This window comes from Tachypleus tridentatus, chromosome 6 (assembly GCF_004210375.1).
Source record: "Tachypleus tridentatus isolate NWPU-2018 chromosome 6, ASM421037v1, whole genome shotgun sequence".
Lineage (NCBI taxonomy): Eukaryota > Metazoa > Arthropoda > Merostomata > Xiphosura > Limulidae > Tachypleus > Tachypleus tridentatus.
In genome coordinates this window covers 28,833,827-28,861,586 of record NC_134830.1, presented here as the reverse complement: position 1 = coordinate 28,861,586, position 27,760 = coordinate 28,833,827, and the positions used below count along the sequence as shown (strand labels likewise).

Genomic DNA, 27,760 nt, shown 5'->3' with positions numbered 1-27,760 from the left:
ATAAAAGAATAAATAAACCTGATGATAATGTTGTTCGCAGATTCAAAAAAGTAAATTGTATAGAAAAGTGAAGTCACAGAAGAGGTCAGGCAAGTTATTTTAAAAAAAGATAAAATAAATAAAAATAACAGGCGAGGAATGTGGACTCAAAAAAAACAACAACAGGTAAGTAGGACTAGAACAAATAGGAGACATTATGATTAGAGGACAGCGTTAAATTAGGAACGAAGAGAAACAAATCGCCAGAGGTTGACTGGAAATAACAAAACAATAAAAAGAAAAACTTGTCCAGTTCCAATTTTTTTTAAAGTTTGTATTTGGCATTCTGAAAAAGCAAAGAAAACAAAAGCTAAACATAAGCTAAAATGCAACTAAATTATAACTCTTGGTAAGAAGTACGTGTGAAAGTAACGCCGTATATGAGAAACACCGATGTTAGAAGCAGTTTTATTTACAAATCACAAATGTGAAACAAAAGTAGATAATTATTGATCAGAAGGTGTTTTTTTTTATTAGGCTTAAAAATAAGTGAAGCTGGAGTGAAAAAAATAAAACATCAATATTTCTCCAATACATCAAGATCACGAGCCATTCATACAAAAGTTCCCTCATGCGATTTTAATCTATTCGAGAAGTGGTCAAACGCAACAGTTTCACGATAAACAAAAGTTTAATACGTAAATTCAATATTTTAATAAGAATACTGACAGGATAAATACGTATGATAAATTACAAAAAAGCGAAAAAATAAAAAAATATTTCTATGACAAAATATGAGTCACTCACTTTGTAAAACATGCTGCAAAAACAGCAGAACTTTTTGCTAATACAAATAGTAGGATTAAAGGACAAACTGCAAGCTTATAAAAATGACTTGTCATTTAATGTCAAAAGGCACAGTTACAAGGCTGATAAATATTGGGATAAAAATAAAGAAATTGTTAATTCTAATGATCAAACTCAAGAGTTTGAGTTATCACTTGGTTATTGATGAAATTTCTGATAAAAATGCGTTGTTTATTAATGTATTACATTATTATAATAATATTTATCAACCGGAAGTACATCTGTATTCTACAAGATACAACTTCCTCTATTGTACTTCCATCTTCTTAGAGAATTCCTTGAAGAGTTCCAAGGGAATAGGGAAGACGATGGTAGAGTTCTTCTCGGCAGCAATGGAGTTCAGAGTCTGGAGATAACGTAGCTGGAGAGCAGCTGGAGAATCGGAAATCACTTCAGATGCCTCTCTCAGAGCTCTGGAAGCCTTCTGTTCACCTTCAGCAGCAATGAGCTAGAATTGGTAATATTTTATATTCTAAACATACAAAGGAATTATAGATTTGTTCTCTTAACTTCTAACCTATCAGAACATTTACGTGGCGTGAGACCATGAAAATTCACCACAAATTTTACCTTGAAACACGCCAGTTTACAAAAGTAGAATCTAAAACAGAGATGTATTGATTTGTTTCGAATTTTGCGTAAAGCTATACGAGGGCTAACTGCAGTGTAAGTCTAGAGGGAAGGGAAGTAGTCATCACCACCCACCGCTAATTTTTGAGTTACTCTTACCAACAAATAATGGAATCGATCGTCACATTATAATGCCCCGACGGCTCAAAGTGCGAGAATGTTTGGTGCGACGGGAATTCGAACCCGCGATCCTCAGATTACGAGTCGAACGCCTTGACCACCTGGCCATGCTGGGGCAAACATGAAAGTAACACTTATTTTTCATGAAATGAGAAAAATATTATGACCTAATATTGTAAAGAGTCTTTATGTAGATCCTAATGTTGTAAAGTGTTAAAAACTAGAACAAACAAAACAAACTTGCCTTTGCACGAGCTTCCCTAGATGCCTCAGCCTCAGCTGCCATTGCCCTCTGAAGTTGTACAGGTAAACGCACGTCCTTACTATAAAAGAAAATAGTTATATTTCAACACTAGATGTCTCTGTCTTATACTTATTTACTTACTTCCTATGCTTTTAAATTTTACTCTATTTTAAATCAAATTAAATTTCACTTATTTCCGGTCTTCCACTATATTTACTTTTTGTTCCTTCAGTGTAAAAATACATTCGTGTATGAATGAATATGACATTACTCTATAAGTAAGCGAAAGATTAAAACTAAAAATAATATTCAAATAAACGGGCAACTGCAAATTCAGTTCTAGAATTACATTAAGAGAAGAATTGAAGTTATAAATCTCCTGGAAAAATTAAGTCTTCATACGTAATATAAAAGATATAATAGTACACACAAAATAGAAAACACAACAGTACAATGATAAACATTACAGTCAATGCAAAAGTCAGGCCCAAGCTAAAATATACGATTAAAATTCTATTCCATCCTGGCCGATCAAACAGTTGATGTATTAGTGAAGGTCCCGATTTATGTTGAATATCCTAACCTATATATTTCTCGCGCTATAACCAATCACTCCAAACTATAGTTTTCTTGCTTTGTCATTAAACTCAAAAATAGTTCCTTATTTTAAATATCTTTGTTAGAAGCAAAATTATGTGTATTTACACTAGGGAGGTATAAACTAACTTATAGAAGTGTGGTTAGTAATTCATTTACACAAATGACCACCATGTTTACTCATAAAAAAGGTACCAGAACTGTGTTGTCAGTTGTTACCGAAACACTTGTTTCAAGACCTTAGCCACACATACCCACATTTGCGAAAGCTATATTAGGATAATCTTACAAACTAATTTCGCACGATATATTCAGTTTTTTAAAACAAAAAACAAAAATATAAAACTTTCATTTCCACTCTTTCAACTTTGACTCCCAAGGGGTCAGTCCCTTCATCCAGGCTTTCTTGCATCACGTGACTAATACTCTCTCTCTCCGAAAGTATTTCAGACAGATATTTTATTCCTAGGACATTCCTGAGAGTAGTTGCCGCTAGGAGGCGTGTTGAACGACCGTAGTCTTCGATATTAGTAACGGCAATCGTAGCGTTCCTAATACGATAGTAAACAACCGCATCAACCGTTACTGTCACAGAATCCTTGGATAAGACCTACGGATAAAGATGACTATATGCAGTTATTTGGACATGTAGAAATACATTTAATCTCAAAATTAACAACTTCGTTACTTTAATAATTTGTGTATGTATATATCTATGTATGTGTGCGCGTGTGCTTGGAGGACGTTAACTTCAAATATTTTAAATCTATTTTCTTCTTTAAACTAAAGTATCAGGGTCATCAGTCAACTCTAATATCCATACCATTACATTTCATAGGATACTGCGCTTTTCATCTAGTCAGCATATTACACGATGGTGTCATGATAATAGTTCAATAGAATCGTTAATTTAAGCCTTTGCGTCAATAACGCTTACTTCCACAAGGCAAAACTAGTCGTAAATTTACTAGATAGTAACAGTGCTAGGACTGTCAAAATTTGTGTTTTCACAGGTGTAGCCCTATTTCAATTTGTTCTACCAAGTGCCGTGTGTGGCCATAAAGGTTGCTAATTTTAAATCAATAAGAGGGAGGGAAATTCAACAGCGCTGAAGGCGAACTTACGGACTTGTCTAGTTAATATGAAAATTTTGATCATTACTCAAACCTACGTTCTAAAAGTTTCAGGAGCAACAGGGCATCAATGATGACCTTTAGACAGTCAGAGAAAAAAACAAAACAAGAAGTGTAACCTGATAAAGTACGACTTGTCAATGATATTAGCATGACGAGTTCAAACTGACAAATCAGTAACCGGTTTATAGAACCTGCAGTTAAGAGTGCTAGGCTTAAGCATCAGAATTACTTTTTTCAAAGTGAAACGAACTCATCTATTTAAAAGAGCATTCGCTATGAAAACTACTTTGTACGAATAAGTTTGTTTGGTTTGTTTTGAATTTCAAGGAAAGCTACACGAGGTCTTTCTGTGCTCTTCGTCCCTAATGTAGCAGTAAAAACTAGAAGGAAGGCAACTGGTCATCACCAGTCGCCACCAACTCTTGTACGAATAATAAGGCCCTGCATGGCCAGGTGGGTTATGGCGTTCGACTCGTAATCTGAGGATCGCGGGTTCGAATCCCGGTCTCACCAAAAATGCTCGCCCTTTTAACCGTGGGGGAGTTATAATGTTACGGTCAATCCAACTACTCGTTAGTAAAAGAGTAGCCCAAGAATTGGCAGTGGGTGGTGATTACTAGCTGCCTTCTCTCTAGTCTTACACTGCTAAGTCAAGGGGGGAGCTAGTACAGATAGCCCTCGTGTAGCTTTGCACGAAATTCAAAAACAAAAAAACGAATAAGAAATGTTACTTTTACGAGTGTTGATCCGATAACTAATATTGTATTATTTTGTGAACTTAAGCACTAAAGAAGTATTAATTTACAAACCCATTTTTAAAGGCACTTTGTCTTTACCTTACAAGAAAACGGAATGGGTTTGTAGTCTAAACATTTTTTTTTTTTTTAATAAGGAGATACACCTTTAGCTAGATTTTAGAAGGTTAATTAGTTTCCTATAAAAACTTTTCTGTTACTCGGATATCAGCAGCTTGAGATATAATAAATGTATAAGATGAAAACTTTGATATTAGATGTCAGCGAAACATTTTGGTTTCCTTCATTGTTATTGCGATAGTTTTGTATTTTAGCGCAAAAATACACATTAGACTATCTGTGCTGTTTTGTCTAGGGATAAACTAGATTATCTACCTGCTCACAAGGTTACCGCTATCTATTTGAGAAATGTATATTAGCAATACAATAAATAAAAGTTTTTATACATAAGTACTTGGATAAAGAAGTTAGATGCCCGTTACCTTTGTGGCTGCTGTGGTAAATGATGCACGATGTACAGTTTAATATTTTTTTATATTTAATATCTCCCACAGGAAAATACGAAGTTAATATAATGTATAGATACACTAATAACAAAGATTAGATAAATATTCCCTCTTTTCGTAGCTTATTTCAAGATGTAAATTCGTTACTTACTCAATGAAACTTTGCTAGCAAAGTGTGATCGAAAAATTATCCTAATCATTTTGTACACAAAATTCACAGTACCAAAACTATCAGAATATAAAAAACACGGAGAATTCTATTGTAAAAGTTGTTCATAAAGTTTGTCTGTTCACTATAAGGAATATACACCACTAACTTCAAGGTTGTGCCTATTGAAGTAGGTGTGTATGCTTTTATATACATAGCAACCCCATGTCAGGCTACCTGCCTTGTCCAACGAAAGGAATCGGAAACCCGACTTTTGCACTGTAAATCCGTAGACTTACTGCTGTTAGATCGAGGTACGATTCTAAACGAGAACATTCAAAATTTTACTTTACTGCCCATTGTTAAGGCTATATAAATATTTGTTTACTGTAAGAAGGAAAAATCATCTCTCATGAATTAACTTCCGATTTTCTAAAAACATTCTGCATCCTACATACCTCTTGAGGTGGGACATCGAAGGACACTGTTCTGAGATCCACTTTGTGATAAGTGTCGATACAAGGAATAATGAAGAAAAGTCCTGGATTAAACAATTAACACTGAAATATTACAGAGTAATGAAAATTCATTTAATATTGTAAATAAAAATCATAATACTGAAAGATTGTACTGTTAAAACAAAACAAAAATAAACTTTCCCGGTATTCAATAAGTTCACCAGCTTTGTAATTAACATATTTGCTCACATAAATATGGTACCAGCCAGTGTGTCTGTCGTATTCCAGCCGGCCAGATGAGCCATGATATTGGGTGGAAAGCCTCGCAGCCATTGGATATAGAAAATACACAACAAAAAGTCACACAGGTAAGTATAGAACTGTTGCACCAGCCTAGTTCTAAATTTGAATTTTAAAATGAAAGAAAGATAATTTTGATGTGCAGTATCTCTTGTCGCAATAATTTACAGATTTCGACACACCTGAATAGTCCCTTTGAGACGGTCTCTTCCCAGTTTTAAATAACTGCGTCCCCCCCTCTCAACTCAAAGTTTGGTTGCCCCTCCACCATTATTAATTATAAATTATTTTAATATAAAATGTCAAAAAGTCACTTTTGCAACACTTGATCGGCTTAGGTATTTTAATTATACATTATGAAACGTTGTTTGTTTGCGAATTTTAATATTTTAAAATATTTATAGAACTTCCTCGAATTTTAACCTTTTGATAATTTTCTGTAATTGTTTTTGATAATTTTTGAATGAAAAACTTGTAAGGAGTGAGTAATTGCGAAAAAACAAAACGAAAAACGCTTGAAAGCAAAATGATAGGTTTACTAGGTTATCGTTGTATCCAACGTTTGTTTCTTCCTTATTTTTGAGTTATCTTGCTATACTCCCCCAACGCATGTTTGGAACACTGCACTAAAGAAGTTTCACTTCTATTATAAAAACTAGCTGTGGCGCCAGTTCTCACTTTGGGTGCCAGCAGTTGGTAGGGATAACTGTTCATTGTGGCTCTGAGCAATTTGCAGCATTGTATAATAATCTCTGTTGGATAAGAAAAAAATATTATAAAGACAAAACATGCAAAATACTCCGTAAACGTCGAATCTACTTGTGATCTCTACACTTTCGTTTTACTCCACTACGCACAGCCAATTGAGCTGCCCAATTCTCTCTATATATTCGAAAGGAGAAAAAGAAAATTCTCCATGACGAAAAACGGAGGTGAAACAGGAAAATCGTGACCCCTATTGCAAATCTATATACACACAGGATGAAAATTTTGCTAAGTTGGGGATTGCACATTGCATAATGGAAAGGTTTTTTTCTAGTATCATATAAGCAAGAGTTTCATTACGGTATGATGATCCTCATCTTTGCACTACTCGAACGTTTTTCAAAAGATCTTATGAACCTAACTATTTACACGAGAATTAACGTGGTATTTTATGCATAATAATCTACCCAGTCTGCTTAAGTAGAGCTTTCATACAATCTGTTACGTATATACATGAAACTCGTTTACATGACATTCGAATACATAGTCAAATCTTCATATGAACAGCTTGTTGCAGAAAATAGCTTTTAAAAACTAACGAGCCTTTTGATAAACGAACTGGAATTACAATCTTGAATAAATCGTTCAGGTAGAAACAAGCAGAAACACTTACCAGGACCCTTAGCCCCACCACGGAGTAATCTGCCAAGACGAAAAATAACACTTCTTTCGTATTCTTGAACAACCTTTTCGATTTTTGAAAGAAATACATGTTTGTTAAATTTCGAGCAAAAATACATAAAATATACATGCGTTAGTTGTCCCTGATTGATGACAGAGAGAAGGCAGATACTCAAAACCACCCACTGCAAATTGTCGAACGCCAAGTATAATATGCATAAAAATATGTAAAAACAGTATGCTAAATTTCTGAATAATTTTACATTCCCTTTTCATTAAAATCTGCTAGTTACCATAATATTTCTTATTCAAATAAATAGACGATGCAAAACGAATTACGGAATAAAAACAAAGAGATTGGAATCATATTGAATGAGAAACAAAAATTCCCAGAATATTTTAGTTCCTTACCAGCGTAATACGGTTTTTGTTTACAACTATCACACACATATTTAACGGATTCATAATCAGAACTAAAAACTCGATAAAACCCTAGAGGCACGATAAAAAAAGTATTCATACTTTATGTTGAGAACAACAACAACTAGTAAAACATTGTTTTTTGAAAAGGTTGTAACTAGTTCTGCAGAATAATAAAAAAAAACGCCATATGTAACTAGTAAAAGAACAAATTCTGCTAAGACTGAAATTTGTTAAAAACAAAACAAAAACCCCCACAAATAAATAGTGTAAATAACGATAACAAGAAATCCAAATTATAGGTTATCCTATAATCTACATTATCAAAATTGTCTTAACAACGCAACTTGAAAAATAACTAATAATTACCTTAATACAAAATGCCAAGGAGAATGGGAAAGTACACAGAATCAACAACAAAGAAATTGCGATCACTATATAAGCACACACTCCAGGGTTTACTTCTGTGTCCCCTATGGAAAAAGAAAATGAATAATTTTAATTGTAACCAAAATGTCTTTTTTTCATCAAAACTCTTTAACTTGAAAACAAATTATTGAAAGTAACATCAAATTATCATTATATATTACACTGCCCTAAAACATTTTTAACTATATTCTACAATATTTGAACAGTAGGTGTCGCTACTTCTAAAATTGGATTAGGCCTACTTCTAAGCAATAATAGCAGTATAATAATAAGGGTATAATAATTGTATTACTCAATGACAAATAACTTAAACTTTGTTCAGCTGGTTTGTATTTAGCTTAACGAGTTTTAAGTATACTATATATACAAAAGCATTGTGTGCGTGCGCGCGCGCGTTTCCACATTTCTAAATCAATTAGTACCACAAAACTGGGCACAGTGATATAAGAGGACACAAGGTCACTTCAGCAATAATTTGAACTAATATGTTTGAAAGATATGCGATAAGAATTATCTGTTGCGAATTGGACAGATGATTTAGTTAGAAACTTCGTTGAAATGTGGAAAATTTTAAATTGTTTTAATTGACTGGTGTGATGTGAAATTAACTTCTATTTTGGGAAATTATTTTATATTCTTTCTCCCCCATTGTGCTGATTAGACTGTAGAAGTTTAAGACAACCTTTGTTAGTTGATACTAGGTTATTATAACCACATTAAGCTAAATCTTAGCGGCTCAAAATATTACTATTACAAATTCTTTACTTTCGGAATACCATAACATCTCTTAACAATACGAGTTAATTATACCAATTACCGCAGTATTGTGACGCAAATATTCAATTATCTTACTTTATGTTCATTTCTTTTCATACCAATAGTTTTTTTTTTGTTTTTTAGAAAAAATTAATGACTTAAGTGTTTCTATATGCAAAGTTTAGGATGATTAGAAACAAGAATTTCGCTTACAAATATGTATTGATGTTTAAAAGTTAATGCTTTTATTACGAATTTCAGCAAACAAATAAATCTTTTATTACCCAGGTCGCTCTATCTATCGTTCCAAAATATGGAGATTTTCATTAATTTAGACCAAAACATTTTGGGTTTTGTTGGACGTGCATTAAAATGTTTAATAGCCAAGTGAAATTTGCGAGAAGTGCAAATTATCAGGTATTCAGGGGAAATCCAAACTAAACAAATTATATTCAGTTAATAACTATGCATTTGGAAAATTATTAATAGGGCCAATCTTGTTTCCTTCGAGAAATGCATATAAAAAAATTAGTTGCAGCAAGACCAACATTTTTACGTCTATTATTTCTTTAAGTGACAGAATCAGCCTTCTTGAAACTTTCCTACTAACCCCAACATTATTACCTAATTATGTTAATATTTTGAAATTATACTGTTTTACATCGAAACTAAGCCTACAAGTATGTAATTAAAACGTACCAATCTGGATTTATACACTTTAAGAGATTAACTAAAATTAATATTGTTGTAAACTGTTTTTAATGTAACTTAGATATTAGCGAGAGATCATGGGGTCTTAATAATGAACATTCAGATTAAAGATTTAGTAATCTAGCCCTAAATACCTAGAAAGTTCTAAAAATGTAATGTTTTGCAGCATATTTGAAAGTATATTTAAAAACATTTAGGAGTGAATTTTTAAAAGAATTTATTTTAGAACAGTTAAAATTGTTGTAATACAAGTCAACAGCAATTTCTGAGAGAATAAAGTGTTCAACTTCAGGAGTATAAACTATCAAAACAAAAGGAATGAGGTAACTTATATTTACAAACACAAAACGTTGAATTTCACTAGATAATTTGGAAGAACCCGCCAGCCTTTATTTTTAAAGACATTGTCACGATTTTATATAAGGTTTACAATACAATACAATACTTAATATACTATAAATTAAAACATTTCAAAAAGCTTCTTAAGGCCTATTTTTCAAAACATAGGTAACAATGTTTACAAAACAATTACACAATGAAAAGCTAATTGCTTCCTAGAAGTTACAATAAAAAGAGTAACTGCTCTTATGCTGCACAAGATGGTTATAATATCACCCTCTTCTACCATAGAGACAGAAAAAGAGTGCAAATACAATACGCATCAGGAAACATTTGTTTATTTTAAATTTCGCGCAAAGCTACACGAGGGCTATCTACTCTAGATAACACTAATTTAGCAGTGTAAAACTAGAAGGAAGGCAACTATTCATCATCACTCTGGCTACTCTTTTACCAACCAATAGTGGGACTGACCCTCACATTGTAACGAACCGACGGTTGAAATAGGGATCATGTTTGGTGTGACAGGGATTCGAACCCGCGACCTTCAGAGTACGAGTTGAGCGCCAATTTGGAGAGTTTGTATCCGCTCAAACTCGGATAATTATGGTAATTATAACATAATACTTCCTCATTCCAAATAGGTTTCTTTATCATTACTTCTGATCACTGAAACCTCGATTTCTGGTCATCAAAACCGAACCTCTTTATTAAAATATGTTTGAGGACAACAATAGGAAATTATTTTATTCAATGAAAAAAAAAATGTGCAATATAACTATTCGCAAAGTCGAATTGCTATCTCAAAACGTGATTTTACTTTGGAATAAAACGAAAATTATAATCATACCCAAAGTTATCATCTCCTTCAACAATCTGCGATTTTTGTTATCATAAAGTAAGCTGTTTTATTATTATTATTATTATTTGTTGAAATTCGCACAAAGCTTCTCGAAGACTATCTACGCTATCTAAACTTAAAAGCGCCATACTAAAATTTCACTAATTTAGGTAAGGAACATTCCCATGACTGAAAGGGCGAGAATTTTCGGTGATGTGATTCAAACTCGCCACCAGTAAGCCGGTAAACGGTATTTCGTAGAAACTGAGGTTTAATTTTACTATACTGGAGCAAAGGCATGACCGTTTACACATCTAAGTAACCGAATTAATAAATACAATGATGCCATCTATTGTGCTGAAATACAATAAAACTCTCAAAACGCCCCCTACGATCCGGTACCCCTTTATACGGTCGTCCCGAAGACGTGTCCGTCAACGGTCACATTCAAATACTCTCTCTTTCTTAACCTGAAGATGACCTATAAAGGTCGAAACGTTGTTCTCTCCTTATCAGTAAAAGTGTTAATACCCATACCAGCCGTTCTGAAATATGTAAAACTCTCAATACCAAACATGATGGTTTACTGTTTGTGCAAAGTAGCGTCATCTATCGAGTGACTCCACAAATAAAAATCCATACAAAAATTTTCACACTTTCGTTATTCGGGTTTTCAAGATTCAAAGGATTTGAAAAATACCTATCGCACATACAAACATTTCTTTATATCAGTACACAATTTTCAATAACAGAACTGTACTCGCAACAAGAACACAATATTTAGTAGGACTGAAAACCAGGATTTGATTATAATCTTTATTCAAGTAACTTTGAAATATACTACTAAACTGGTAGTTTAAAAAAAAAATCAGCAAAAAGGTGGCACTTTCATTATATATAAAAACTTAAGTATTTTGAACAGAGTACAATGAATTATTTTGATGTAAGCAGTTACGTACGACTAAAAAGAACCCAACCAATTTTCCCCAGCAGTATTCCCCCACAAAAAGATTTTTTTTTTAAATATTCCCCATTTACACTTTCTTATAAGGATATGTGAATACTTCTATTATTGATTAATAGCACAAATGGCCGCCCCTAGGACGGCGTTTATGGTAGTATGTAACATTGCAGTAACAAGGAGACAGTCTCAAAACTCTGTAAATATTTAGTTAGAACAATAAACTAAATGTTATGAACTAATACTTAATCATAGCAAAGCGTAATTTGCTATTTTGATAAAAAAGGAACGAAACATATTGCAAAATGTAAAAAGATAAATCCTTTTTTTTTTTTTTTAAGCACGAAGTTGTTTGAGTCAATAAATAACTTTAGAAGCAGAAAGCCATCATAATAAGCATGTTTACTGATCATAACATCCTTCAGAGAAACTACCATTAGAAAATTCCTACCCATAATCTGCATTTGTGTTCGAACTGTCAAATTATTAACATGTTTTGCTCCAAAACATCAGCATTTGAAGAACTGTAACAGTTTGAAATAGAAGAGAGAACAACAAACCTGTTTTATTTTCAATTGTTAACAGCACGTGGCATGTTGCGATAGTAAACTTGTTCTTTTTCAAGGGGCCTGGCATGGCCTAGCGCGTTAAGGCGTGCGCTTCGTAATTTGAGGGTCGCGGGTTCGCGCCCGAGTCGCGCCAAACATGCTCGCCCTCCCAGCCGTGGGGGCGTTATAATGTGACGGTCAATCCCACTTTCGTTGGTAAAGATTAGCCCAAGAGTTGGCGGTGGGTGGTGATGACTAGCTGCCTTCCCTCTAGTCTTAAACTGCTAAATTAGGGACGGCTAGCACAGATAGCCCTTGAGTAGCTTTGTGCGAAATTCCAAAGAAACAAACCTTTTCAAGGTCAATGGGTAAAAAATATTTCGCAACACACATAAAAAAAAAGAAGTGATTTGTTTTGAATTTCGCGCAAAGCTGCACGATGGCTACCTGCGCTAGCACTCTCTGATTTAGCAGTATAAAACTAGAGGGAAGGCAGCTAGTTATCACCAACTGCCACCAACTCTTGGGCTACTCTTTTGCCAACGAATAGTGGGATTGACCGTCACATTATGACGTTCCCACGGTAGAAAGAGCGAGCATGTTCGGTGTGAAGGGGAATCGATCCCGCGAACCTCGGATTACGAGTCGAGTGCCTTAACCACCTTTATCCACCTCGCCATGTAAGGCCATTAAAGAGATTTAGCGAGTTTAAGTTACATTAATAACAAAGTCGAAACAGAGCGCGAGTTTTACTTGAAAGTCACTAGCCATCAAAATTGTATTTCATCCTATATAAGAATAGTCAGAACTCCAATTGATATGAGTGAACGAAGTAAATAAAGCTGAGAGATATTTTTGCACCATAAAAGAAAGAAACGTTAACATACTAGTGGTTCTCGGGATTTCCAGGCACAAGTTTCAGGATAATTTTTGTAAAACGTTTTTGTCTTCGGGGGAATAGCAAATGTTACTAATCTTCGAGTTTGTTTGTTTTTTTATTAGGGTTTAATTATTTTAAAATATAAATACCAATATATAAATCAAATAACAGAGCGGTCTTTGAAAACTCGGTAATTGTTTTAAACAAATAAGAATGGAGTTGTAAATAGGAGTTTTTGGTACCAGATGAAAAGAAAACTGAAGAGAGTCTGATACTAAAACAAAATGGGGAATTCCGAAGCAAATCGCGACCTTCACTTTTCTTGCATGTCTTTAGGATGAAAGATGAAGGGAATTATTAAAAATTATTCAAAATCTGAAGAGGAATATCCTAGTAAAGAAACAGAAGTTAATTGATTCTGTGGAGGCTCGTACGATAAAAATGAGCATTTAGGTTTTGCTAGGCCTAATGGTTAGAGAACTGAATGTGTAGTGACAGCTTTTAGGCCTACAGACTATTGTTTGAACGATTTTCTAGGCCTAATGGTGTCAATATATATATTAGGAACAGTTACGAAATTTATGGTCAGGAAGAGTTTCAAGACAAGTCGGACGTGAATAAAAGAATCACGAGCCTGATCTGAAACAGAGCTGCCAACAGATGATCATAATTCGCATGAATTTAAAATTGGATTAAATGATTTATTTTAGAACAAGTTAGTTATATTTTTGCACTCTAAAAAATTGTATGATTGTTTTTACCATTTAGCATAAAAGAAGCTTTAAATATATTTCCTAATCTTAGATTTAAAATTGATACGGCATAGAAATGACAACAACAAAAAATAAGAAAAAAATATTTAATAAATTCCCTCATAGAATCACTATCTTCAGTATTTCCCGGTGTGCAAGACACACTTCCATCTTGATTAGCTAAGTTTTGCAAACAAGATAAACAAGAATAAGGTCCAGCAATTCCACCGATCTTAAAGATGTTTCGTGGATTGTTTGGCGACTTACGGTACGTAAATGCTTTTGACCACTTCTCGTTTTTTGTGAGCTATATGCTTTTCACACCTAACTTTGAAAGTGTGTACTTTATATTACCACTAGGATATCTGTAATAAACGTTATTCTAAGCCTGAGGAGTTAAAAAGAGTGCCGGTTTTACAGCACCATATGTTCGATAACCTGTTCTTGTTTATTTATTATTTTATACTGAATAGCTTAAACATTTCATTCTGGGTCGTATAGACGGACTTTGATTACTGTCTAGTATCGAAACGCTTCCTCTAGGCTTAGGTTTAGGCCTATGAGCAACGTAACCTTCAGCCTGAAAGGCGCAGAATAAATTTTTGTGACTTATTCTGGAGAAAAATAACGTCTTAGACGCCGTGATATACGGTAATTACGTTTCAACAATTACCAAAGAACTCTACAGTAGTTGAGATACTGTTCTTCAAAAAGAACCTTTGTTAACTAAGCAAATATATATCTGGCGTTGGCATGTTATGCCAGGCAGTTTTAAAAATGTTTTTCAAAAGGATTAAAGTTACAAAGGAAGTCCTCTCGAATATTTACTATTATTATGAAGTATTTTAACTATGGAATAAAATAATTCCAGGTCTGTTAGTGAATCATGGTTAAAAATAACAAGTCTGAAGCATGGAGTCGTTTCAATAGTTTCGAATGGGGAACATGCAAACTGCAAACATTGTCCCAAGCGAACTGCCTACCAAGTAGGATCCACAAGCATTCTTACCAAAAAGTTTTCATTAAAGCATAATATAAACATCGTTAAACGAAAGGAAGTTGAAATACCACTCAAGATGATCAAAATCAATCTACGATTTCACAGTTCCTGAAAACCTGAAACGCTCGAGGAAACTTATCAAATTAGCTGTTTTCAGTGGATTTACAGTTAGTGAAATCTGTAATAGTTCATCCACAAGAAATTCACTATTAGCTACAGGCTTCAAGCTTTCTACAAATAAATGTGGGGTAATGGATTTGATTTTTAAGTTTTACGAATAAACAAAAGAAAAATTTAGAGAAAATTAGAGAAAAGAAGGAAGCTGGTGATAAATTTGATGAATGAACAAGTTACGGAAACAAACGATGCATCAAATGTGAAGTCAAATTACAAAACTATAGATTATGATAATTCGTCTTTGGGTAAGGATTCATAGCAACTGTCTAGCTGGAAAAGCAGTTAAACTATTATTAACAGTAAGAATAAAGGAAGGAGGAGTTGATTGAAAGATTTGATTGGGTCAATAACTGACGGTCCGTCTGTGAATGAAAAAAAATTAAGCTGTTTATCTATCAAACAATGTTACAATCATGCGATTCATTTTGCAGTTCTTGAGGTCTTATTCAAAACCGTCAGCTCAACAGAACCTGAATCAGATGATGGTGAAGACGAGTCTATGACTCACTCTAAAGTTACTGAAGTTGACAGCGAGAGTGAATCTGCTGATAAACCAAGGAACTGCAAGTTGAAATATTCTGAAATATTGCTGAAGAAAGAGCGAACTTTTATAGAAGATTTCAGGAATTCTCCAGTCCGAAATTCAGTACTCCAAAAGTATCCGAAATTTACTCAAAAGATGAATTGCAACTGCTCTTTTTTTTGCGTAATAAGTATTGTATATTGTATAATTGTTAAAAAGAACGATTTGAAATTCAGTTCGTGTGGTAATGGACATACAATTACATGAACTGCTGTCAATACTACAACAACAAATACAAATGACCGTAGAGATATTTGAGAAAAGAAATACTAAATTATCCAGGCATCTTTGAAATTAATCTTCATGAAGATGAAGGAAGCGAACAATAGTCGAAGTTTTCTTCAAAAATGAATCGGATAAAGAAGAAACAAAGAACTTGTGTCGTTAATTAAGTTCCTACAGAATCCAGAAAGAGTTGAAAGTGATAAAGACTTTTTGGCCATGTCTTCGAAAGTATAAAGTTACACATTTCGCGAAACATTTTAACATACTTTCAAATTCAGGAAAAAAAACAAAAAACTTTCAAACTGATTTGATGAGTGACGAAAAAGAACAAAAATGTTGAAGACAGCTCTGATAGTGCAAAGTAAAACCAATTATACCATGAAAACTAAGGTCTTGACTTCGGATTACAACAAATCTTATATACACGAAAACTGCAATGTACAAATTGAGTGGAAAGTGTGTGTGTGTGTGTGTGTGTGTGTGTGTTCTTGTAGGAAAGCCACATTGAGCTGAGTCTACTGAGGGGAAACGAAACCGAATGGAAAGTAAACATAAAACTTACAGAAACATACACGTGGATTAGAATAATCACACTTCAACAGAAAGTGAACGAGTGTTTTCAATCTCAGAAAACTTAATTAATTAAAAAGTGATCTTATCTTAAAGAAAGCGATTAATGCATTATTCTTTCTCAAATGCTATTTTTTAACAAAAACAACAAAAATAGTTAATTTTTTTTTCTGTTATAAAATGAATAGAGTAGAATGAGACCACAGGTTATCTTTACGACTACTTTGAAGATAGTTTTAAAACATTAACCGGGAATTCCAGGAAATTCCGGGAATAACAAATTTTTCCCGGTTCTCGAAAATCAAAAAATATCCTGAAATGAGACGATCTGCTTATTAATGAAAATAATAGTCACATTTTATTTGTATCACATCAGATACATATATATTTCAAAATATAAAAAGATTTCTTCAAAATCGGTTGTCTTATTACTTTAGTATCACTTGCATCAATATACACCTTACAAATCAGAATCCCAGCCTTTGTGCTCAAGCTTCGTAACAAACATTTTGGAGCTCTTGCGCCCTCGCCAAAACACGCACAAAAATAGCGTTTGTTTTGTTTGAATTTCGCGGAAAGCTGCACGAGGGATATCTGCGCTAGTCGTCCATAATTTAGCAATGTAAGAATAGAGAGAAGGCCACCCACTGCTAATTCTTGGGCCACTCTTTTTACCAACGAATAGTTGAATCGATCGTCACTTTATGACACACCCACGGCTGAAAGGACGTACATGTTTGGGGGGGGGGACTGGGATTCGAACCAGAGACCTTCAGATTGCGAGTCGAGCGCCTCTAACCACGTGACCATATAACATTAAAGTTAAACTGACACCCATTTCAGCGATATGACATTCCGATAGAGACCTCTAAGAAAAATAATTATAATATACATTTTCTAAATTATTATTTTTGTAATTTTTAAAGTATTATATGAAAAGCGCCCTAATTAATTATTAATTAATTATTGGGGGGGGGACAATAAATGCGACACAAAATGAAGCAAATATTTTTTAAGTTTTAATTTATATAATTATTTGGTGTCTTCCGTTGCTTAAGTTAGTTTTACTAGAATGTTGTTATATATAAAGCTTAATTTTAAAATTAAATACTTGTTTATAAAAATTCTACGAAACGAACTAATTCCGTGGCATTTGTTATTCCATCATGCGGAAATATATTAAGCATATAGTGTATGGTCAATGTTGATTTTTGTATACATTTTCATACAAAAGAACCGGTATTTAAATAGAATTCCGAGTAAGAGATTTCACTCTCACTGATTTTCCGTTTGCTTTCAAGGAAAACAACTTTTTCTACGACATTAGTAAAAACACCCTTTCCTTTTGATACGTGTATATTATAAAAACTACCAATCATATTTAATTTGTGCACGTAAGTCCGGTTAACTATGCATTAGGCCAATAATAATAATTAAAATGCAATTAAATTATTTTATTTGTATTAACTAATTTATTTGGTTTTTTTAATTTCGCACAAAGCTACTCGATGGCCATCTGTGCTAGCCGTCCCTAATTTAGCAGTGTAAGACTACAGGGAAGGCAGCTAGTCATCACCACCCACCGCAAACTCTTGGGCTACTCTTTTACCAACGAATAGTGGGATTGACCGTCACATTATAACGCCCCCACGGCTGGGAGGGCGAGCATGTTTGGCGCGACGGGGATGCGGACCCGAATTTATTTGGAATATCATCAACTGTATTATTTTTAATCAATGTACAAGCTTTTACTTAAGCCTTCTACACGTACAAGCCGGTTAATTAACAACAGGATATCACGCTAATACAAATATGCATACTCATATTAACAGCCTGAATAGTTATTTAAGTTATTTTATATTATACAGCGTACAGGAATTTTAGACTGTCGAGATCCTACACACAAAACACTAAAATTTGTTTTTCGAGTTACAATCCAGTTGCCCAAGCAAACAATATTATGCACATGTAATAATTCCGAGAACTGGATAACCTTCACGTCAGGTCCTAAACGCCATCTTACGCTAATAGAAAGAAAGTTGCGTATTTGATCAGCTAGCAATACAACTCCTCCTACATTCCATGCACTAGTGAAAGCAGATCACCTTCACCTACACGAGGTAGCAGTATCGTAGTTTGATAGTTCATAGACTGACCAATCACATTAAACTTCCTCATCTTAAAAGTTGTTTAAAAGTTCTAAAGTTTACACAGACTCACATGAGACGTCAACTCAAATGGAAAAGTTATTTATAAAATGTAACGTACGTGTACTGATGAAATGTTAACATTATTGTATATGTATTATTGTGTTAGGTACCTTACCGTTTATGTGGTACCCGCTGCTTACGCTTCTTTCTCTACGAGATTCCTTGTTTTGTTCTTCCATGAGAATTTCCGTATATGAAACTGCCATAGACAAGTAATGGCTACGTTTTCTACATTTACGGTCACTCTTCGAAAAGTGCGTTCTTCACGAGCTATCTAATAGCGATGAAGGAGACAGTTCCGCTTGTACTCGTTTATGACCACTGTAACCAACTCAGACAAGTCGACTTCGAGTGAGGGGAATACCATGTTGTTTTCATGTCTAACACTTGCTCTCTCTCCCCTTTTCCCTTGCACAGGGAGTGAAAACAACAATAAAAATAATCGTTGATGGTTCTTATTCAACAAACTGTGATGTACTTTATAGTACCTATAATAATCTCACTAAATGAATAAAATTATATATGTTTATAATCACAACGGTTTTTGTTACTACAGCAGAGCATGTAGGCCTAGCCAGTACATCAAAAAGAACGGAAAAAGTTGGGCTCGCGAAAAGCAAGCTAGGATAAAACCCTCAAAATGTTAAACTCTCAAAGGGAAAGTAAAACAAGCGGTAGAGGAACTTATTTATGGGAATAAAAATACTGAGTTTTATTTCTGTAGTTTGGGGGGAATATGCCAAGTATAGAATTTATTTAAAGTTATTTAATTTCAGGCATACAGAGTGCAATATTTACGATAACAAAGTTCGGTTAGGTTAACGTAAAATCATCAAATAGAAAGATTTGATGCAGCAAGGTTAATTTAGTGAAATGTTATATCCCTAAATATTATGTTTTGCATACCTGCAATCAAATAAATTTGAAGTTTTACACAACAGGGGTACTTCCTTTAATTACATAAATATTTGTTTCTTTGGTTTGTTTTATTTTAATTTTCGCGCAAAGCTACACAAGGGCTATCCGCGTTAGCCGTCCTTAATTTAGCAGCATAAAACTAGAGGGAAGGCAGCTAGTCATCACCACCCACCGCTAACTCTTAGGCTACTCTTTTACCAAGGAATAGTAACGCCCCCACGGCTGAAAGGGAGAGCGCGTTTGGTGCAATAGGGATTCGAACCCACGACCCTCAGATTACGATTCGAGCATCTTAACCACCTGGCCATTCCAGGCCTTTTGTTTCTTTACTCATAATTATTACAAAAAAAGTTTGTTTGTTTATAGTTAAGCACAAGGTGAATTATGGTGTTTCAAAGTTTAAATTAAATAATTCATTTATCCTGCAGATATTAGTAAGACATTTTAACCATTGACTGTTATTATTATTTTTGATGGGATCACAATGACTCCAAAGTGCAATGTGCTTAAACGGTATATTATTGTACTCAAAATCTTTCATTGTTTATGAAAATACAAAAAGATGCGAGTATTATCACAAATTACGTAAACTGATAATTAACAAAATAAAACGTATTGGGGTCGTATAGGTCTGACTTTTGTAGGAGTTAAGTCATTTCGATACTCACGTTAGACAGAGCATAGATAGCCTATTTTGTAGCTCTGCGCTTAACAACAAGGAATCAATACTTTTTAGCAGCAACACAGTATTTTACAGGATGGTTCTGAGTTTGTTTTTGTTTATAATGTACAAACCTTTAGCTCACACCTCCGTTATCTTTTGACCGATTTGAGATCTAATTACAGTTTTGAACTCAGGAGTTTAGATCGTTTCGATTGATGCATTTAACAATGCTCAAGGCCTCGTAGGTTATTTTACTTTAATACTACTTAAGGGTAGACTAGTAGATTCATAATGAATAATAATACTGAATCAGTATACGCGCATCCCATTCTTCGTATTGCTGGCGCACAAAAATATAGCGAATAAAAACTGGGGAAAACAAATGTCTGGTAGATAAATTTGTTTTAATCATCCCTAAAAAAAGCGTCAAGTGCCACGGCTATTTAGGATTCCTCCATGTTTCTTTAATATAAGTAAATATGTACGCATAGATTACTTATTCACCATAGTTAGAGGTTATCTCTTGCCTAACAGGAACAATCAACCTAGAAGTAAGTGTTTTATCGTATATTTATGTCCAATGTACGTAATATCTAAGTGTAGTTTCCATTAATGCTAGGCCCTGCATGGCCAGATGATTAGGGTTATGGACTCGTAATCTGAGGGTTTGAATTCGGAAACTCCGTCATGCCAGAGATACTCGCCTTTTCAGCCGTGAGGGCGTTATAATGTTTTGATCAATCGCACTATTCCTTGGCAAACGAGTAGCTCATGAGTTAGCGATGGGTGGTGATGACTAGCTGCCTTCCTTCTAGCTTCACACTATTAAATAAGGGATAAGGACTAGCGCAGATAGTCCTCGTGTCGTTTTGCGCCATGTGAAGAAAACAATTAATGTTTTTCTTCCGAGTATTACGTAATGTATATAATTTTGAATCGCTTGAAACTGGGAAAATTATAATTTAAATGTAGAACTTAAATAAATGTTTGAAACCTTCTCGATAAGATAACAAGATATTAATTCGTTCATCAATTCTGAGTTGATGTAGATACAATTCGTTTTACAGGGAGATAGCGAGCTCTGTGTTATTTGTTGATCACACGCCGAATTTTCCACCGCTGAAGTTATATAATGTTTTCGTAAAAATACTAATGTCTCAGTGATGTCGAGGAAACCCACTTGTTGAGAAATATATAAGCAAAAACGGCTCGTTTGAGTTGAGAAAATATTTTTCATAGAAGAGCGAACAACGTTTCGACCTTCTTCGGTCATCGTCAGGTTCACAAAGAAAGAGGTAACTGACCGGAAGCTGACCACATGTTTGAAAGGGGTTGTGTAATTGAGTGTCGGAATGTAGAAGGCGGTATTAGATGTTTGAATATATAATTTTACTTATTTTATTATATTAATATAGGTATAAAGGCGTTCCTTTATATTGGTTTATTTTGGGTTTAAGTTGTTGTATAAGTAAGGCTTCTTTAATTTTGCGTTTGTTTATGTTTGTTTCTTTATTTAGTATTTGAGTGTTTTCTATGGTTATGTTGTGTTTATTTGACTTGCAGTGTTCGAAAACGTGTGAAGGTGACTTTTTATGGTTTTTGAATCTGGTTTCCATTTTTCTACTTGTTTCTCCAATATAGAAGTCGTGGCAGTTATCACATTGTATTTTATAAATAATGTTGGTGTGGTGTTTGTCAGTGTAGTTTTTACATAGTATAGACCTCAGTTTTGTGCCTGGTTTTTGAATAAATTTGGTATTAACTGGAATGTCATATTTTGTTACTAGTTTTTGCCAAATGTTCGTTATTTGTCTGCTGATATCAGGAATATGGTATACAGCAGTATATGGTTTCGTGAGTTTTTGATTCGTGACATATATTTACTTTTGTTGGTTGATTTTGCTTTCTGTCTAGGTGTGTGCGTATAATGTTTTCTACGGTTTGTGGAGGAAACTTATTGATATTGATGAAGTATTGTTTTATTTTGTCTAATTCATAGTTAATTTTATCTGGTGAGCATAGTTGTATGGCTGTGTTTATTTGGTTTCTTAGTATGTTGAGTTTTTGTTTTGTTTCATGTGCTGAGTTCCAAGGAATGTATAGTCAAGTATGGGTGATTATTCGGTGGATTTCTGTTTTGAATTATGTGTCGGTTCTTGTAATTTTGAGGTTAAGAAATGATATTTGATTGCTTTCTTCCTGTTCACATGTGAAGTTAATGTTGGGATGTATAGAGTTAATGTGATTGAAAAAATTAACTATGTGTTCTGTAGATTTGAATCCCGCAACCGTGTCATCTACATATCTGTACCAGTATAGTGGTGGATGTAATGCTGTGTTAATTGCTTGTGTTTCAACTTGTGTCATAAAAATATTGGCTAGAACTGGTGATACTGGGTTGCCCATGCTTAGGCCATTTGTTTGTCTATAGTTTTGGTTGTTGAACATGAAGTTTGTCTTTATCGTGGTGAATTCTATGAGGGTTGCTAACTGGTTACTGGGAATGTCTATAGTTGGGTTAGGGTCTCGGATATGGAGTTCTAAGGCTATCTTGCAGGCTCCACTGGTTGGAACTTCTGTAAAGAGTGATATAACATCGAAACTGGCAATTAAGGCTTTATGATTAAGTTGATTTAGATTAGACTTGAAATTAAAAGAGTCTTTGATGAATGAGCTGGCTGATGTTACATATTTGGAGAATGCCCATGCTATGTATTTTCCAAGATTGTAATTAAACGATTCATATGTTGACATTATCGGTCGCAATGGACAATCTGGTTTATGAGGTTTGGGGATGCCGTATATTTGTGGTGTGCGTGAGTCGGTTTTACGTAGGTAGGAATAAAGTGTTTGTGAAATTGTGTTGGCTTTTTTCATTTCTAGTAGTAATTTGTTCAGTTGCGTCTCGCGTGTCTTTGTTGGATTTATGAGTATTGGTTTAAATTTGTTCGTGTCTGATAGGATGTTCTTCTCACAAAGATGTAGAGACGAGAATGCCGAAAAGTACAGAAATAAGGTAGGTATGAAGATACAAAACACATACAAAAATCACTACATAAAAACCAAATATTTCCAAGAATAGCTTTTATCAAGAACTAAATGTTAACTTCTTGTCAGTTGCATGAAGTTTGAATCAAAGAACTCAAACTCAAGAACTACATAATGCTATAGAGTCTTATAATAGCTGATAACGATTAGCAGTAAGATTGACTCAGTATTTACTGGCTACTTACGTTTACCTTCTAAAAAATTCTCGAATATCCAATAATACAACTTTACAAAAAAAAATTCAAAATAAAAATTTGCCTTGACTAATTAATAAGGTATTCATTGGCGCCCTCTTCACTCTGCGGAAAAGTAAGATATAGCAAATTTTATCTACTAAGTTTTAGGCGAATAGTTATACTAACTGAGTCATACAAATCTAAACTATGGTAAAATGTGTACTTTTTTTAAAAAAACGAAAGTTCAGTTTCACTTTTATATAAAGTTGTGATCAGTAATTTCGCTAATTTAAAAATTGCAGTACTTATATTCAACATAACACGACTATCATTTCATCAAATATGAACTCTAAAAACCAAATATTATATGAAATGTAAGATATCAAACATAATAGAAAGCGCCAAAATGTCACTTTGTCACTTTGGAATCCTGACGTTCTCTACTTCCTGTGATGTTATAGACTTAGATATTAAATACATACAAATTCACTATATTTAATATAAGTGGCGAAACAGACTGTGATTCCAAATCGTTTCTTTAACTAATTTTGGATAAGTGCTTGTATAGTATAAATCTCTTTGAAATGTAAGTTGCGTTTCTTAAAGCGAATCTGACAGCCGTTCCTTATTTTAAACTAAGAAAGAAAAAGAAACGCAACTGGTAAACAGCATTCGAGGCTGCTTTTGTCTAATCGAATAATGGGATTTGACTGTCACTCTTACAGCTCACCTAGAAACCTCAAATTGCCGAGCGCAAATCTGCGATAACGGGTCGCAAACTATTAAACTTTGGATTCCCATATGGGGCATGTTATGTCATGCCTAACCCAATTTTGATTTCACGTTGCAACTTTCAAGTTTAGCTGATTAAATGTAAAAAGAAATGTGGTTTCGTTTATCTCTTTAATTTGTTTTTAATTTCGATTACAGTAACAGTTGCTAACTCCGTGTCCTGGTGGTGTAATTTTTCGTTCCTTCACTCACTGTCACAAACGCCCACAGATACACATATTTTTATATATTTCATTACAAGTTATAGTTTGAACCTTTAATTAGACCACGCTAGAATATTGGCTTTGGTTGCAATAATATACATTTGGTATACAGCCAACATTCTGTTAATAAACTTAGAAAAAAGTAGTTTTAATCTCCAGATAATGAAAAAAAACATTTTATTTCAGACAATGTTTCATCACTGTTGTTTTATCAGGAACCTGTTTGATGTGCAAATACGCATTAACTTATTAATTCTGTGATCTCTTGAGATATTATTACAATATTATATTATTACATCATTAAATTTTGTTTTATTTGTTGTATTTCTGTATATACCCCCTCTTTGAGGAGGGATAATAAAGAGAACAAAATAAGCCTGCTTTTGAAGCTTTGTTGCTCGAAAGTTTCGTAACGTGCGTAGTCTGAATTGTTGTATTATTATTCTTGGTTCTTTGTTGTTCTAATATTCATAGTACAATTATAATACTAACTATATTACTGTACTGCCGTTTGACTTATATTACGTATATGAAATACAAAGTTAATGCCAATTTCAAAATACATGTCATTGCTTTTGCTTCAAAAATAAATAAATCAGGCGGTTGAGAAACAAAATATTTGAGTTGATGGGTAACAAACTTTGCTACCTGTACTGTAATGAAATGTTACAGCTGAGTATTTTATTATAGAGATTGCAAAAACATAGCGTGGTCTGTTGAATATCGGTGGTGGGGAAGAAGGTTTTAAAACTGTGTGATATACAGGGTGGCCCGTAAGTCCCTACCCATCCATATATCTTATGTATCCAGTGTATCTGTGTGCTATCCCTCATTCTCGCTGCATAATATGCGACGCCTTGTTGTATGAGACATTGTCCTCAACATAGCAGGGGTTATTGTTCCAAATGCAGCGGTAACAGCTGCCTTCAACTCATCATTAGTATTATAACGTTGTTTATAATAACGTAAGGATGGGTAGGGACTTACAGGCCACCCTGTACTAGTGTACGCAGGTTATGGGTTATGATATTAAAGATGCTAGGTGTTATACATGTATTTATACGTGCTCCAACGGGAGTTTGGTTACATGTACCATCCTTTGCATTTTAGTTTTGCATTTATTTTGTTTATGAGCAAACTTTGTATATTTTTTCTTTTCAAATTTTTTTTTGTAAACTCGAAACTGCAAATGGGTTTTTGTTGTCTAGGTTTAAGGTTCTGTGTTTGTATAAGAAGTGTTCGAAAAAATGAAATAAGTTAAGACAACGGTATAGAAATATTTCTACAAACACCATTCCTCAGGTTGAATCGTCATATATTGCACTTTATATATTTTTATATATTATTTCGATTTTATCATAAAAAGACTATAATATTTTTTCCTATATATTTAATGTTGAGTCATTAGTGTACCGTAAATGACTGAGTGAAGCCAGTAATGTCCCCCAGGAAACGAAGTGACGTTATGAGCAAGGTCTGAGACGGATGAATAGGCCTGTTCTGGATTGGAATATATAAAGACAAGAATACGCTTAGACATTACCCATGATTAACACGACAGTTCCTCTCGATTTACAGAATAAGCGTTGTTCGACAGTCCTGTACTAAACTCTATAAAGTCTATTTATTTAAAAATATTTAATATGTACTTCATGGAAGTTTTATCAATTATTAATAGTGGCTATTCAATAAAGATACTTGTATTACTTTATTGGATATAGTTCATAAATTATGTTAGGACAAATAATAATTAAATTTGATAAGATATTTAACAAGTTGTGGTTATGTGCATGAAGAGCAGAGCTTACATTGTGCCAATTTTTATTGTATTTTAATGTACTTCCGGTGTAAATAAATATCGGGGTTATTGGTTGACCTGCTATTACGTAGCGTTACGTCATCGATCAAAAATTGATATGTTTTATCTTTTATATGTCAAGAAAGGTGACAGAAGAATTTTTTAAACAATGTATCACATTTTGGCAGGTAATGATTTTATTACTTATCTTTAATAAAATGTCGGTGTTCCGTAGTGTATATTAAGTTATCAAAAGCGCCCCTATTAGAGTAACAGAAACAGTCGTCAAATTTTCCACTCAGGAAAGGTAGAAATTTTTAAATTGGTGACAAAAGTAAAAAAAAAAAATTGAACTTAGTTAATTTAATACTTTTAAAAATGGTAATTAAACAAACTAAAACAAATTTAAGAATCTTTATAGAAGTTTCATTTTTAATTAAATGATACAGTCCCCTGCTGGCACAGCGGTAAGTGTACGGATTTACAGTGCTAAAATCAGGGAGTCGATTCCCCTGGGTAAACACAGCAGATAGCCCGATATGGCTTTGATATAAGAAAACGCACGATTAAATGATACAAAACGAGTTTATTACATGTAAAAAGCTAAAAAATAATACGTAATAGATATGACTAGATGTTCCAGAGGGTCAGACCCTCTTGGTTACGCCTCTGAAAGATGGAATTGTTTTGAATATCTGTTATTCATTCTTAGTGCATTTCAGTTTCCGCATGTCTAACGATACTATTCAAATCCACGAGAAAAAAAAAATATGTTTTTTTGTTTGTTCTTGAATTTCGCGCAAAGCTACTCGAGGGCTATCTGCGCTAGCCATCCCTAATTTAGCAGTGTAAGACTAGAGGGAAGGCAGCTAGTCATCACCGCCAACTCTTAGGCTACTCTTTTACCAACGAATAGTGGGATTGACCGTTACTTTATAACGCCCCCATGGCTGAAAGAGCGAGCATGTTTGGTGCGACGGGGATTCGAACCCTCGACCCTCAGATTACGAGTCGAACGCCTTAACCCATCTGGCCATGCCGAGCAAAGAAAAAAAAAGAATGAAACTAGTTACGTGCTATGAATCTATCCAGTAATTCAGGGGTGGTTATGAGTACTGATTGAAACTAAAAACCTTGTCTCGACATCCGTGGGGAGCACAACAAAGATGGCTTACTGTGTTACTTTGTGCTTCACAACATACAAATATTACACCAACAAAAATTAAAATATTTTGGACCATTTTGTGCTCCATACCACGGACTTCAACTTAATAAACAACGTAAACTGCAGCTACACCGATAATGCATTACGCCTATTCTAAAAGAACGCTACGAGTTGTAGTGATTATATTTGATAATGATAAACTTGCGGAATTAAAAGAAGAAACACAAATTGTAAATATTTAATAACAGTACTAACAAGGCAACAGACTGTATCATATAACTTTTAAAGATAACAAGCATACTCCATTCTTCTGTTAACTACACTGATAGCACTTTAATATAGGCTCAGACGACGTACTCTTTTAATCAATTTATACATTACACTTGTTTCACAATATTTCCAATTGACTTATGAAAGATAATTTGATCGCGATTGAAATGATTTATGATCATATGGTGGTAAAATTTC

At 33.8% G+C, this 27,760-nt stretch overlaps 1 protein-coding gene across 1 annotated transcript; it reads right to left on the bottom strand.

Moving 5' to 3' along the window:
* Nucleotides 1-861: 861 nt before the first annotated feature.
* Nucleotides 862-18,869, bottom strand: LOC143252156 (band 7 protein AGAP004871-like). Its single transcript, XM_076503858.1, has 7 exons — nt 18,644-18,869; nt 7,916-8,019; nt 7,119-7,191; nt 5,441-5,523; nt 2,784-3,047; nt 1,841-1,915; nt 862-1,294 (listed from the first exon to the last, which is right to left on the bottom strand). The coding sequence occupies exons 1-7, from the start codon at nt 18,732-18,734 to the stop codon at nt 1,094-1,096; spliced, it is 891 nt and encodes a 296-aa protein (XP_076359973.1). The 5' UTR covers nt 18,735-18,869; the 3' UTR covers nt 862-1,093.
* Nucleotides 18,870-27,760: the final 8,891 nt, after the last annotated feature.